Below are 16,426 nucleotides of genomic sequence, written 5' to 3'. Positions count from 1 at the left end.
TCCGTGGCGCAGTGACGCAGTCCGTGGCCTCCATTTTAAAGTGATGGCGGAGCACATGGAGACGGTCCACGTTCTTGAGGTCGAGGTACTAGAGGACGAGGAAGCCAGCAACGGCTTTTTGGGGTTGCTGCAAACAGCAATCGAAAGAGGCAGCGGCATGCGTTCCCGTGGGAGCACACACACGATTGGATGGAGGGTTGATCCGCATGCACAGCAAGGGAAGCGGCAGTGCGTGCACTGCCGCAAGTGGTTTTCCACCCACACGAACGCGTCGGGGTGGAAAGCCCACCGCAAGAAACACAACGTGCTCGCCCCAGGCAGCGAGGTCGGGACGTCGGCGTCGGCGAGCCGCCTAATACAGCAAACGCTGAGCCGGCCAGCAATCCCGGATCACCTCCTGGTAAAGTTTGAGAACGCGGTGGTGGATTTTGTTATCCAAGGTGCAATCTCTTTGCGAGCCGCCGGCAGCGACAAGTTCAAGACCTTGGTCAACACATTGACGCAGGGACACGAGGGCCCATCGACCCGCACCGTCATTCGCAGGATTGTCGAGCATCACGCTATCATGCTGCCCATCGTCGGGGCGTTCTTCTCCAACCTGGACGTCGCCATCTCGCTCACCATCGACGGGTGGTCGAACCGCAACCTGAAGGGATTTTGGATGGTCACGGTGCACTGGATCGACAGCAAATCTGGTGCGTCAAAATCCATGCTGCTGACAATCCTCGATGTGCGGTCCGGAAGGGGTGTCGGCAAGCGCATTGGGGCCGCTCTGTTTGAGCACCTCCAAAGCCTCGGCCACAATATCTCGACCAAGCTGCTCGCTGTCACCAGCGACAATGGCTCCGATGCGAATAGTGCTGTCAAGACGTTGTTCGCCCTGGTCAACGTGGACGCCGGATATGAGCAGTTGCGGGCTTGCCACCATATTCGATGTGCTGATCATTCCGTCCAGATCGGTGTCGTCCAAGTTCTAAAACTGATCAAGTCAACAAATGCTGAACTGCGCAAGGCGCTCGTTAATATCAGGTGCAGCAAGGTCGTCCGGCAGTAGTACCGCCGCGAGGCTGAGATCGCCAAGCTCGCCAGCAAGGAGCCGACGCACCAGGACTCGCCGACCAGGTGGCATTCGACGTTTGACATGGGCGACGACGCCATCAAGAAGCGTTTCCCATTGGACATTATCATGGCGCGCTTCCAGGATGTGATCGGTGTCGGTGCTTTATCTGAACTGCAGTGGACAAACATCGAGGGCGTGACAGCATTCCTGCGAATGCCGCGCCAGGTCATGGCCTCGTTGTCGGCGGACCACAATTCGACATTGGATCTCGTGCCGGTGACGATGGAGAACCTTGTCCTTAGAGCGATCGATGAGCCCTTGACTGCGACGGGGATGAAGGCCGAACTGGTGCGGTACCGCCACCTACTGGTTCAGGAACCCGCCATTGTGGCATCCTACTTGAATCCACAGCTGCCGAAAACGACAGACCAAGACGAGCTGGCTACACTGAAGGCCACGATCCGCTCTGTCCTGCAGCATCGCTACTCGGACGTGCTCACGATCTCACCGACGGCAGTTGCTGCCCATATGGAGGAGCAGTCGATGTTCAGCACCCTGTTCAGCAACGTCGGCAACTCCATAGACGACGGCGATGAAGTCAATCGTTTTCTGAGCATGGGCGTCCATTGACGTAATGCAGTGGCGGTTGCTCCGCAAAGAGCTGCTCCCCGCCCACTACAAGATGGCCTGCGACTACTTGGGAGCGCCGGCGACGTCAACTCCCTGTGAACGTGTGAATAGCGGAGCCGGGCGGGAGTTCACGTGCGTTCGCCAGTCGCTGTCAACGACGCTCTTCATAAAGTCCATGTGCTTGCGCTCATGGATCACGGCCGGCTGCCTGAAGGTTCCGTCTAACTGGGCTGGAGCGGCGCAGGATCTTATTGCCTGTCGTCCGTCCAAGGATGATGGCAATGACGAACTTGATCAGGTTGTTGATGAGATCGCCATCGACCAAGACGACTGGGATGAGGAGGTTATGGAGGACGGTGTCGTCGACAGCCTAAACGCCCGATTTGAGAGTATTCTATATGAATAAAGCGTCTTCTTGGTTCTTTCGGTAAAGTCACGTAGAATAGAAATAATAAAATAATAAAAATAAAACATAATAAAATAATTCTCACGACGTTTCGGCCACAACGCAAGCAGCCGTCCTCAGGTGAAGACCAGGTCTGTCGGGGAGACAGCGTCTGAATGAAACAGCTCCATGCTTGGAGCGTATATTTAATCTGGGTTGGAAGGGGGGGAAAGGGCGCCTTGACAGAAGAATTTGCATATCAAGAGGAATTTAGCATATTTATGGAAAATGCAGGTATGTGATTAGTACTACTTATGCCCGTGCATTATGCAAGATAGCAGCATCAAAGGGAGGGGATATGGGAAATGCAGGTATGTGATTAGTACTACTTATGCCCGTGCATTATGCAGGATTAGCAGCATCAAAGGGAGGGGATATGGGAAATGCAGGTATGTGATTAGTACTACTTATGCCCGTGCATTATGCAGGATTAGCAGCATCAAAAGGAGGGGATATGGGAAATGCAGGTATGTGATTAGTACTACTTATGCCCCTCCCCACCCGCCCCTTCCCACCTAGCCCCTCCCCACCCTCCTCTCTCCACCCAGCCCCACCCATTTTTGGATGCACGACGGACACAATAATCCCCTGTGGGCTGGTGTAACCAGGTTCCTACCAGTATTAACTCACTGTCTGTTGTATCCTCAAATCTTGTAACTCAATTTTTACCCACTTCCCAATGTGGTATCGACTGCAAACTTGGTATACTTATGTCATACTGATGACAATACTATATTCTATCATTAAAAAATATATTTTTTTAAACATTTTTTTTATCTGTTATGTTTCGGCTTGGGTCTAATTGTCCACGCTCAACTGACGTTGGCTGTAAATCACCACGGTCCCTTACGTTATGGCAAACTTCGGGGCCACTTCCTGGAGTTTTCCCATTACTAGTACGGTACATTTCATGAAAGCGTGTTTTTAAAATAGTTTTTGTTAAATATTACTTATTAATGTGGGAGAAGCTTGAGGGGGTTCCCACCATTTTTCTCTCCCATACAATTCCTTCCAAATGTTTTTTTTCTTAATAGGACACCAATGCGGATTTTTTGTTGATGTTTGTTACCCGTGCTTTACGACAATAACCCGAGCTGGAATGCAATGGATCTCAACAAGATTTGGAATGTCTTAACCATGCCCTTGATTCGTTGTGCACGATTGACACGCTCTGAACAAGGGCGCGGACCGACTGTGGTGGATAACAATTTCGTGACACCAGAGTACGACAATCAATGCACGAATGTTTAATTAACCCCCCCCCCCCCCCCCCCCCATTATCACAACTTATATATAACTAGCTTTTTTGCCCGTCCATGGACGGGTGTATATTGCAGTAAATCTGAAATATTCAAGAGAAAAATTGTTCAGCTCATAATCATGAGCGGGTGACGTCACTCCACATGCCGCACCCCTCCCCAATAACCGTTAGCACGTCACTCCACATGGGGCAACCACCCCCTCATTAATAATCATGAGCTGAACTATTTTTCTATTGAATATTTCAGATTTACTGCAATATACACCCGTCATTGTACGGCCAAAAAAAGCTGGTGAGGATATAATCTCGGCAGCGCACCAAGAAAACGGGAGGCTCGTGTAACGTATCGCCTTGCCAGCTGCTTAAAGAGCTGCAACACTGCGACTTTGATAAGGAGCGCCCCCCGACCAAAGCAGCCACTTGATTTATGTTTAGATGGCAGTCTTTGTTTACAAATGGATTTATTACAACCCGAGCTCGTTGAAAAAGTGTCGCCATCTTATCTTTGCGCCCACCATGGTGTCAAAAAATAACTTGGGGCATTAACTAAAGAAATCCTTCTGTAGTAGTAGTAGTAGTCGTTTATGTATTCGTCATCATCAACCATGATCAATCCACTGCTGGATGAAGGCCTCCCCACAACGGTCAATGCGCACGATCCTGCGATGTAAGAATGCACGTGGCACCGACACGAGTTGATTTCATCTCCCCCGCCGCCAGATATCCTTTCTTTGAATTGATCGTACACGAATTTGACAACATGGGGTGCGACAACGGATTCGGGCTGCATCCCTGTGCACCTAAAGAGGACCGGACCTCCCTCCACCCCCACCACGTAGCGTCGCGAGTCAAGACGACGCGCGTGTGTCACGCTACCAAAGATAGGGTAATTGATGGCAAGAACACATCCGGTCCTTGAGGAACGTGCAAGGAGGATGTGGTGGGATTGTGCGTTCCAAGGACTTCTTCCGGGAGAATGTCATCTCCCCGAGGAGGCGTTAAGGAAATAGAAGCGCCGAGGTCGGGTTCGAGACACCACCGCGTGACCTTTTTCACCTCCCGGTGAGGTTTGTGCTTCTGCCGTAAAGAATCGGTGGTTCTGTCAAAACAGGAATTTTTTTTCTTCTTCCTTTATTGTTTCTGGGTGGAGTAACCAGGGGTTGACTGCGAGAGAACAGCGCGTTTCTTTGCACAATGTTATGCTAAGAATATAACGGTGTGTGAATTTGAAAACAAATGTTACGCGCATATTTCGGTTCGCTTTTTTTGGCCACGTTGCCGGGACACAATGGACGGTTTGAGAATCGTCGTGGGACGCTTCACTTTTTTTGTATGCCTCAAATCGCCGGGGGATGTTGAGACGGGACACTCGAGAGTTGATGAACTCTGAAAAAACAAGGCCAGGAAAAGTGTGGAGCACGCCAACACCGCGCTTGATGGATTCTGTGCTGAACACAAAACACACGGTCATATTCGCCTGTTTAAATCGTTGCAATTCAATACAACCCAAAATGCACGTGAATTCTCCTTTGGCCAGACGAGCCAAGCGCGACGCCTTCGATGCACCCAACTTTGTTCGATTTCCAAAGCTAAGGTTTGAGCTTCCATAGCACCTCCGATTCGCACGGTTGGCGACTTACGCACGGTGCTAAAGGAGTTCAACATAGTGTACGCACGCTATAAACTACGGAGGTTATGTCGTCAGCAGATGGCAGAGCAACAACACCCCAACGTGCATGGTATGACCGAGTGGTACTGGTAGGAACCTCCTGGTTACACCAGCCCACAGGGGATTATTGTGTCCGTCCGTCGTGCAGGGAGGGGCTGGGTGAGGAGGGTGGGGCTGGGTGGGGAGGGGCTGGTCACCCCGTGGTGCCCTTATAAAACTCAACGTTTAACCTACTCACGCCGGCTTGTGCCCGCCCTCATAGTCGGGCATATTTGCGGAATACACCACGCCGCCGTTGACCCTGGCCATTGAGCGAGCAACCCAACGTTCCTACCAGCTCCCTCCGCAGGAATGTGTTGTAATGGTCCTCACCTTCAGATGTTAACTGCCTCGCGGAGTATACCGGTCTTGGGTTGGATCCCCACGCTGCTGATGTCTGGAAATTTGGAGTTTGCATGTTCACGTGGATTTTTGGGGCCATTTCTCAAACACCCCCCCCCCCCCCGTCATTTAAGGACGGCCCCCCTTTTCCCCTCCACATTTAGAATCAACGTCCGTTTAGAACTTGGCCGAGATCAATTTCCACACGATGAACCACTCCCCGTTGAGCTGTCATGTGGCCAGGTCGCTTCTGAAAAAGAGCTCTACCAAAAGTCAGTGGGCCTTACCTGGTAAAATACAAAGTTTAGTTTATGATTGATAAAGAAGGCTATGAATGTACATTTATCGACCGAGCGTTATCCGCGTGAAGTGGCCGCAGTGTGTTTCAATCAACTTCAGGTAACACGCAAAGGTCGTCGCGTTCGCAACCTCCTTCTCATGAACGCTGAACACAAGGGAAGGGGGGGGGAGGGGCAGCAGCCAGCAATACATGCATCTCTTTTATTGAAGCATGTTTCCAATAAATCTTCGCTAACACATCCAAGGTCTCCGTTTTAAATCAAATGTACAGTACACACAGTATGTATGCATTACATTGCTCGTCACAGCTATCAAAAACCTCTGCGTTGTGCACGCACAAATTGTACAACTACATACAGCCCAGAGAGAACCCAAGAGAAAGGAGGAAATGGATTGTTGGTGTACCGCGTGTGTGGTTAACGGGAGAAACCGAACGTAAAGCCGACAAAACGACGAGTGAGCACAGCAGTTGGATTAAATCGTACGTGCTTGCCATTTGGACGGTGTTTTAATAGGAAAGAGGGTGGATTCGTTTCCCATGCGTTACACAAGAGAGGTTTGCGTGACTCCGTAAAGTGTGCAGGAATTACATGTACGTTCGGAGAACAGCGATGCATGGCTACAGACGTGGCCAAAGCGTTAAGTTAACTGGGCACTGCGATGTAGGGATTTAGTTAACGTGGATGCTAAATCTTGACTTAAAGCTTTCGTGACTGCAGGAATTCATATTTTTGGGGTCTTTCGGTAAAAATAATAAAATTATTTTTTTTTTTCTATCTACGTGGCTTTACCAAAAGACCCAAAGAATTTGGATGCTAAAGTACGCACCCAAAACACATTTTTTTAATGTTCTAATTTTGTTTCAAGTAAACTCAAACGTACAGGTTATATCAACCGTCCGTAGCATGCGCCAGTGTATGGTATCACAAAGAAATAAAAACGAAATCAGATCAACATTGAAAACTTTACGAACCTGAAATGATAAAACATCACACTGTATTCTTTCAAAATACAAAACGCGAACATGATACAAATGTAAAAAATAGATATCAAATGCTCAAATAAGTGTATTATTAATTTAAGTTTAAGAAGCACAGTGAAAACAAATCACGTGATGTAAACTATCTTAGCAAAAAAGCTTCTCACTTCCCGACTCCCAACCCCCCCAATAAAAGATTACTGCAGAAGGCATCTCAAATGACAAGTGCCTGTAGCCAGAACAAGAACAGTTGAAGAGATGAGCGCGAGGTGGACAGAAGCAAACACGTCGCCACATTGTCTGAATTATACGACTCGAAACTTGGCTCCAGGAGACCGCAACATGTGGTTTCATACCGACCATGGAGCTCGACAAGTCATGTGATCACAGTCATGTGATCACAGTTGTGTTAACACGTTCCCCCATTGTCTTCATAATCTCGGCAAGGGTGGAACGTTTTTAGTTTCTTATTTAGTCACAATGGTCAAATGATGGACAATTCTAAATGAGGTCATTTACTGAAGTTTTGCCTGCAGTGAGACCCAGTGCTGTGAGATATACAAACGTGCTGTTAAAACGAAAATGGTTGTTGTGGGCCAAAATTGTCTTCTTGGTTGACAGAAGAAATCCTTGACTGGTAGTAGCGGATTCATGTGCCAAAGTTATCTAATGTGTGATCTTCCCCATTCACACTTGACCTGCAGTAGTAATGCCTCACCATTGGTTAAATTTAAATTATTAAATAAGCGGTCTTATATTAAACTACAGATATGTAAAACGATCAACAACATTTAATGACCGAAATCTGGTCTCATTTGAATGAAAACCAAAACTTTAAAACAACAACAGTAAAGCACCAACTATTTCAGTAAGAGCCCATGATTGACTTGATCAACATCCATATTTCCTTCGTCCAAATTGCCAATGATTTGCCTTGTTAATATTTTCCACCTCGGGAGGGTGATACCCGTGTAGATTTGTAACACACTCCCGAGCTGCTTGCGACAAAATATTCTTTGACGTCAGGTCTACACTGCGGTCGTATCACAAGGGCCGTTCCAAAGATCTGCATGACAAATTGGGCTCAACAATGACCATTAAGGAACGTGAGCACAAGATGCCCAACTACGTTCGAAGCGAAATCCATGATCCATAACTTTTGAGATTTTTTTTTGGTAAAATATCGATGACATCCTTTCCTGTCATGAGCTGATCATAATTTACAAGACATTAAATATTTTAAAAAGTGAGCGATAACTTAAATACGTATAGACTGCAAATAAAAATACTTAAAAGGCATTTATGAAAAACACAATCATCATGAAATGCTCGCAAGAAAACCTGGATTCTCGAACATTACATATCAAATAATTTCAATTTCCATTACATGGTAAACCAAGGCATGGACATGTAATTAAATTGTGCAGATATAACTATGTATATGAAATGTTTCTCTTATAGTTACAGTAAATTGTTTGCATTGTACACGAAGTGGCTATATTTACTTTTTTTTATCCGTCTCTATTCAATAATGTTAGCTCATAAAATATGACCCATCGAATAGACGATGCCCTCCCATCCGCATCGTCTACATATCGGCAATCTGGCACAGGCCTGCTTAGCTATACACAATGACCTTAAAAACACACACAGACTGCAAAAAAATATAAAATAAACATTCTTAAAATTAAAAAAAGCTAAATAAATACGTATATAATATATTAAAGAATTAAGATAGTAGCTACTTTTGTGTATTCAAACAAAATAAGATTTTTCTGATGTAAAAATTGTGCAAACCACAACCTACTCTTCTTCCATTCGCGAAGTATATATTTTTTTCTTTTTTTTTGCGTTCCAGCAAGATAAAGGTTAAGATAATAACACAAGACAACTTCACATTATCGTCATGTAGCGGAACAAGCGACGATGCAGACTATGGCTGTAAATAAAGTGCTTGGAATATTTACAGGCGCTCCAATAGGGTTTTAGGGAAACTGGCGATCAGAAACTCCACACACGTTTCTTGTTGAACAAAGTGCCTTTTTTGACGAAGCGTATGCTTACATGTGCGCGAAGGTTCACACTCTTATCTAACCTTATTTTTAAGTGAAATTATCACGCCGAATTTGTCACGACATTTGTTTTTTTAAATACTCTACTATAAAATAACGTTGCTTTGAGTCACATTACGGGGAAACTTTTCCGAAACATGCCAAATAAATTGGTTACATATTGGGGAGTACAAAATAAATGTCATTATTTTCTTACCGAGTTGGATGCTGAATCGTTGCCGATCATCAGCAACGATTATGATCATCGTACGTTGTCGATCATCATACGTGACTGAACGCGATACTGCAAAGGCAGGACAGTTCACAAGCCCAACATCCACATGTTGCATTGGATAGGAAGCGTTCCACATCCAGTGAACCTCACAATTTAAACCTTTGCTCATCCCGATCCCAACATTGAGCTTAAGTCACCAGGAATCTAGGACATGTCGAGAGCAATCCTCCACGTCTGGGAAGACTGCGGCCGACATTAAATCGGGACATTAACACACCGAGGCTACGTAGAACTGACTGCATGTATAGGATTGAATGTAAACAAAACTGCACAGAAAATAAACTCTAAAGGCTAAGTTATGTTTTTCCTTTTTGACAATGAAAACAAAAAATATTGCCTTATCTGACTTTTAAATACATTCATCCCAGACACCCACACATCATCGTCACTAGCACAATAAGCTTCCGACATGCATTTTTTTTGCTACAGTTAGGAAATTTACAGAAAAAAATGTGAAGAAACTATAGGCTAGGTGCAAAGTGCAGTTAAATCATGAGTCCAATCTCCCTGTAAGTTTGACAACATTGACCTATACATAATTTATATATATTTTTTAATATACTATCTTTAAATTAAACCTTTTTTTAAAGTTATTAAAGACATCTATGGCAGAAATAAAATAAAAACCCTGTTAATTATTGCATTAACTAAGTGAATGGAAATTAATGTACCATTACTTAAAGACCTCACTTAACACGTCACCTTAAATAAATATATAAAAATATCACCTGTGACTAAATCGCTGATAAACATGCTATCCATTTCCAGGATGCACTAGGTTATAAAAACAAAACAAAAATGATAACTCCCAACATTCATAAATATGTAACAGTGACATCATTGGGATATTGGACATCTGGACCCATACCACACTTTACACAGCCTAGAGACCACCCACTAGCAACTAAAAACCTCACGTAGCTTCAGATGATGTGGTCTGCTTTAGCCGAGCTAAGACTCGGCGGGTTGTTAATCGTGCCGGCTCTCCTGAGCCCCGTTTCCCGTCTTCGATTGACGGCCCTCACCTCCGGCCCCTGACCTCCGGTCCCATGACCCTTGCCCTCCCTCCCCTGCTCGACACACCAGTCCCAGGGCAGCAGAGCGGGGGAGCGCTGCGTGCGGTGGCGGTGCCTCTCCGTCTGCCGGCGAAGGGGCCATTCACTTGAAAGCCGCAAACTCTCCTGTGGAGGTTATAGCGAACAGAACAGGGGGGAAGGAAGGCAAAGCGGAAATTTTAGATGGCGCAAGAATGCATAGATTAAAATCGACTACATAGGCTGGATCGTACAAGTGAGAATCGACGCTTCTCTAATCATGTCTTGTTTTGTTAACGGTTCAATATGACCGCTGCTGCCACTAGAACTAGCTACGTTCCCCACAATGAAAAAATATTCTTCAAATCGAAGTTTAACCTCAAATCATAATTCAATTAATTGGAAAGGGGTAAAATGTTCAAAGATTATAACCAACTTTAATTACAAGCGCACAGTGAGTTGCTGTGACAACAAGACTTTTGGTGCCAGGACCTCAGATTATTGAGCTCCTGGCCACTTGAGCCGTTTGCTGCAATAACTGTAATGTCAGAGCATTACCAATGTGTAGGGTAGGAGGATATGCAATCGTAAAAAATCAGGTGGGGGAGGGGGCACAACAAGGCATGAAAATAGAGCTGGTGATTTTACTTATCGGCACAAACAGGAGCTGTTAAAATGTTTTTTACACTTGGATCTTGTTAGTGTTTTAAATCCACATTCGATAAACATTAGAATCATCTTCACTTAACACAGCTTAAAAATATGACTCCTTTATTCAAATCACACGAAACTTTACTTCCATTGCGCTTGCCAAACCTGATTACGCGCGTGTTCGCTCACTGCAAAGAGTAAAATAAAAGGACGGGGAGAGAATTAATAACGCCAAGGCAACAGTTGGTCCCGTGTGCGAAAGCGGCGCAAGCAGAGGGGGTCGCTGCGGTGAGCGCGCAGACAGGGAAGCCAGGGCAGCGCCTATCGGCCACCGAGGCCTCCCGCAGGCCCCGTTGCGGCCCCAGCCGTAGAAGCTGAGGCCGAGGGGGCACTGCGGCACGAGTGTACGACTGCGCTGACCGTATCCGCCCGCCTGGATCGGGGTCCTCGGAGAAGCGCACGTGTAGGAGCTGAAGTCGTCCGTCTGGAAGCCGGCGCGGTTGAGCGACGGCTCCGACGCGCTGCGGTGGATCTTGGGCAGCGACCGTGCCAGCTGTTCGATGGATGCCAAAATCTGCGACGGTGGGAGAAAAAGCAGGGGGGGGGGTAGTTTTGGGTGAGGGCGGACCGGTTGTGGGGTCAAGGATGATAGTTCAAGTCAAGTTTGTCAGCAGGGCAGTCTGTCAGTGTCACTGCACGAGTACTGCCTGGTGCAAAACCACACATCGCAAAGCCAACGTAGATTTTTCTTTCCAAGAATAAACTAGGCCACGTCAGTGAATGTATGGAAATTTTCTGCAAAATAGATCTGCATTCAATTCCTGCACTCGTTCTATCTCTATCATGCGTCTAAAAATAGTGATCGCGCTTAGATGGTTGAAGATTGAGAGAAAAAATTGAGTGGTAGCCAGAGGAAGGAACACGCTGGAGAGAATGTCCACCGACATGGGGCTATGGCATCAGACATGAAGAGTTCTCTCCTCTATGTGAACCACCGAAACTTGCCTCCAAAACCCCGGATTACTGGCGCGTGTGTGCCACTACAAAACGCACCTGTGGGAAGAGCGGGCGGTCTTCGCGCTTCTTCTTCAAGCAGTCGATCATGAGCCGCTTCATCGTTTTGGGGCAATTGCTGCGCACCTTGCTGAGGTCGGGCGAGAGGTATCCACGCCCCACCATGAAGATGATCTGGTCACGGTTGTTGATGCTGCAGTAGGGCAGCTGGCAGGACATGAGCTCGAACAGGACGATGCCGAATGCATACACATCCGACTGGAAGCTGTAAGGATTCCGCTCCTTCATTCGTATCACCTCCGGTGCCTGCCAGGTGGGGATTATAGTGAATATTGTTTATATTCAATGACGAATGCAATGACGATTCAATTGTTACGAGTGATATGGGGTGCGGCGGAGGTGCAGTGGTTAATGCTTCAGTGGTGAGTTATACATGATCCAATCCTGGGTACCCCCCCATCACCAGCCAGAACAGACAAGTGTGGTAAAGTATGGTGAAACCCCATGACCAATAGGTGTTTGCGGAGGCATTCATCCAGCAGTGCATTGATAGAGGGATGAACATTACATTACTCGTGAAGTTACGGTGATGAAACTGATGTGTACAGGAAAATAATCAAGAAATTATATCGGCAAATGTTCGGTGCTGTACTCACAGCAGTGCAGACTTGTGCATGCTATTGTGAATTATGATCTTGTGCTGTTTGACAAATTGGGAGCTTTGTGTAGTGGTGCGCTGTACACACTGTATGTGCAGTGGTGCGGTGTGTGAAGTCTTGTTGCATGGTGACACGCTACATGTGGTGGTTCCCCATATAATATTGCACTTTATTCGTGCGACACTGCGTGTTTGTACAACGCGATCGGAAGTTCAGGTGGTGATATCAGCCTCGTGTGTAGCTGATAGTGCGGGTTTTATTTGGGCTGCTGGTGCTTCTGGTGGTGGTATTATGTGGAGCGGTAGTGTGGTGATTAGCGCGCTGCTCTATGAACCCAGCAGCCCGAGTTCAATTCTCGCTCATGGCCAACACCAGTTACGATTATCTGAACCGGTTCTGGGCCTCCCCTAGGTCGACTCGGTCTCAAATGAGTACCTGATGTGGTGTGTAGACATCGCCACTAGGGAGACAAAGGTGGCCGGGTGTGGTGCTGGCCACCCACTGCCTCGTGTGCCGTTGCCAGCCTTCAGGAGGTGCTCGCTAACAGCACTTACCCCAGCAGCCTACTCAGACTATACGGGGGATCTTTGTCTTTTTGTTTGGTATTGGTGGTGCCAGTGGTGCTGGTAGTGAAGTAGTGCTACCATCCAAAGGATGGACCCAGACGGCTGCTCCAGTTGGTGAGAGCCGCTCCACCGAGCTTTCACTGTGGCCAGGCCAAAGTCTCCAATCTTCACCGTCAAGTCGTCGTGCAGGAAGATGTCTGTTCGGCAGCACATCATGGAAAAGTCCACTATTTTGCAACAGTGGGGAGTGTCAACACCACGTACTCATCCATCTACTTACTAACTCACCCAGCTGTGCACCTACTCACTCACCCACTTTCAGATCAACTCACCCTGCCACTTACTCAATTTATAACCCACCTACTCACCCACCCAACCACCCGCCGACTCCCTCAGCCACTACCCACGTAATTATTGACCCACCCACTAATTTAATCACCTACTAACGTAACCACCCACTAACTCAACCACTGAGCCACTCGAACTTAACCACTCACCAAGCCACCCACTAAATCTCAAATCCACACTCATGCACTCACCCACCCGCACACTCACCAACACCCTTAACTAAATCTAAATTATGTTTTTTTTTCCCAGGTAAGGCCCACCGAGCTATATAGATTGTTTTGAGAAGCAGGGTTTGGATCGAACCTACGAACTTAAAAATACCAGGCAAGATAGTTAACAATTTGCCAACATGGCACTCCACTCTCTGACTCTCCCACCCACGAACCCACACACTCAAACACCCACCCACCCACTAACTCAACCATCCATTCATTTCAACCACTCTTCTTCTTACACGGTCACACCGGCAAAAGTGGCAACAGCAACTCTTTTGCAGCTGGCTAGTGTGACCCAGAAATATCCAATACCCATTTAAAATGTGTGTGTTGTAAGAGGTGTCAGGTGGCTTCGAGGTCAGACAGATGAGGGGACCCCACTGGGATCATGGACTAAAATCTGGGCATACACCCATTGCGCATCTCGGCTTAGCACGGCTGGCTACATACGGTGCATGAAAGAAGTTCAACATGACACGTACATACACTTTATTCTCATGTGTGGTTTGTTGATGGTCTCAAACATCAAATTACATGTAATTTTGAACTTCATTGGATGAAGTTTAAGCTCTGGGAATTAAACATATCAGTTTGGCTGTCATGCGATGAACATTTCCGTGTAGCGTGGTGTGGGGGAACATGCTGCCCCCCTAGTCTGTGGATAAGAGGTCACCTGCATAATTCCGAAGCAGTTCTGACATCTCGTTCTGCGAACCGCTGTGTAACACGGCGTTAAGTACCGCTCTCTAAGTGTTCCGATTGGATATTCGCGTCATGCCACCATTATGACTACATAATTGGAATAATATTGGTAAAAAAAGAGACTAAAAACTAAATATGTAAATGTCTGTATTACATACTGCCCTCTATATTGCGTACAACGTGCAAATTAGTCACATTCGTAGAAGAAAAAAAAAACTTTGCCACTTAACCTACTACCACCACCTGCTGGCAAAACCCTCGCACAAACAAATATAATAAATGACACACATTTGCATTAACAAACCAGATTTCTTGTAGTGCAGGTTAAACAGTGAATGTCTGATTTACTCGCTAACTGGTTAAAATAAAAAAATGTCTTGAGTCCAGCCTCAAAGGTCCACACCGTCAGTAAGTTCACATGACCTTTAAAGTGTCCAGCAAGGTCACCGCTTAAACATAAAATCAGACTTAAATCAGTTATTAATGTTCATCTTGCGAGTACATAGATCCTTAATATTCAATGCATCATCGCAGAAAGGATACTATTCGACTTCAAATCTCGGTGGATGATGGATTTTGCGTGCAGATAACTGGGAAAAGAGAACACACGCACATAAGTATTACCATTCCAAAACAAGCATTCATATAAAATCCTTTTCAAGGACCTATTTAAGTTCATAACTGATAATTGGGACATTATTTCAAAAACGATAAGAATAAGCCACACTCGATAGCTCGTGTGCAGGTGTCAGTTACATCGCAGGATGGTGAGAGATGGCACTTGCTGGGGAATGATGCCTTCAGCAGAAGATTGTGATCAATGCATGATGGTGATCACAATACAGCAGCTCAGTTACAATGTTGTAGCAAGGCTTCAATTGTGCATTGCTATCAGCAAGTCTTTTATTTAAAGTCTTGCAACTAGCTCCTCCACAAAGAGGATGAAAACAATGTTGCTGATTCTAAACGATTATTCACTGCCGCCAAGCGAAACCCAAAGTGTGGTTTTACGGCGAGTCCTCGCTATACGCGTGGAGTTCACACAACACGTTGTCGCTATAATGCGGTTCTTCCATTGGGGAACACTTTACGCACAACGCGGAACGCGCACCGTTATCACGCGGATTATGCGCGCTCGGCGATTAACTACTTTCGTGGGCTACACGGCCGAGTGGTGCGATACAGTACGCGGCGATGCACATTCAAACGAGTTCTCTGTCCCTCCATGGGATGACCGCAAAGGCCGATTTTATCGCGCAAATGTGACTACAAATTTACATTGTATTTATTTATGCCCCGTAATGTATGTGCAGTAATTCCTCGCGTAATATCTCACGTTGCAGGAATGCATCTAGGGTGTAAAAACGAGGAATAACTGTACGTGTGGCGAGATGTTAACTACCTCGCCTGGTATACAAGAGGTCGTGTATCCCCACCCTGACGCCTGTATATCTGGAGTTAGCATGTCCTCCCCGTGGTTGCGTGGATTTGTCTCCGAGTCCTCCGGTTTTTCCCATCATGTTTAAAAACATGCGTTCAAAGTATATGGCTGCTGTAAATGTCCACATGATAAGCCACTTCGTTGGGCAATCTTTTGTGGCCAGGTCGCTTCTGAAAAAGAGCTATATAGCTCAGTGGGCCTTACCTGGTAAAATAAAAAGTGTATTATTTTATTTTAGTATCATATGTACAAGGCCATTTCCCCCCCACCCCGCCACTTTCCCCAACACGTCGCACTTACTCCATGCCCTGGGCCGTCTGGCGAGCGATGTCAATGAGCTGGAAGATCTCAAACTTGGTCTCGAGGATGTGCAGGTGGCGGTAGAGGCTTGAGCCCTCGCACCACTGCGTCACGATGGCCAGCTGTGGCTTGGTGGTATAGCCCATGAAGAGCAGAATGTTGACGTGGCGAGTTTTTCTGCCATTGGAACAACAACAACAACAATGTACACATGGTGGGCTTCCTTTCCACCGTACGTAGCCAATAGTGCTAATCGGAGGGTGCAGGGGAAGAACACACTAAACACAAAAAGCAGTGGTAAAGAAATGCGTTTTCAATCGAGATCAATCAACGAAAGTCATTGCGGCATTCTGTCTCGCGATTGTAAGGTATTTTAGATGTAACAATGGCAACAATTAAACATTGAAATTGATTTGTAAGCTTGT

General features: G+C 46.4%; 1 protein-coding gene across 3 annotated transcripts in view; it reads right to left on the bottom strand.

Annotated features, from left to right (window-relative positions):
* Nucleotides 1–5,951: 5,951 nt before the first annotated feature.
* LOC133351739 (serine/threonine-protein kinase B-raf-like) overlaps nt 5,952–16,426 on the bottom strand; it is a 34,446-nt gene continuing 23,971 nt past the window's right edge. The window contains exons 13-18 of one of the 3 annotated variants that reach the window (XM_061567205.1): nt 16,002–16,178; nt 14,804–14,850; nt 13,074–13,192; nt 11,810–12,076; nt 11,190–11,330; nt 5,952–10,252 (exon numbers count right to left, since the gene is read on the bottom strand). In XM_061567205.1, the coding sequence (XP_061423189.1) occupies nt 9,995–10,252; nt 11,190–11,330; nt 11,810–12,076; nt 13,074–13,192; nt 14,804–14,850; nt 16,002–16,178 (1,009 nt within the window). In that variant the 3' untranslated portion in view covers nt 5,952–9,994. Of the gene's footprint in view, nt 11,331–11,809; nt 12,077–13,073; nt 13,193–14,803; nt 14,851–16,001; nt 16,179–16,426 lie in introns of all 3 variants that reach the window. The other 2 variants (XM_061567206.1, XM_061567203.1) reach the window with 2 other exon arrangements.

This window comes from Lethenteron reissneri, chromosome 38 (assembly GCF_015708825.2).
Source record: "Lethenteron reissneri isolate LAM-NWPU_2019-01 chromosome 38, ASM1570882v1, whole genome shotgun sequence".
Classification (NCBI taxonomy): domain Eukaryota; kingdom Metazoa; phylum Chordata; class Hyperoartia; order Petromyzontiformes; family Petromyzontidae; genus Lethenteron; species Lethenteron reissneri.
This window is presented reverse-complemented; position numbering and strand designations above follow the sequence as displayed.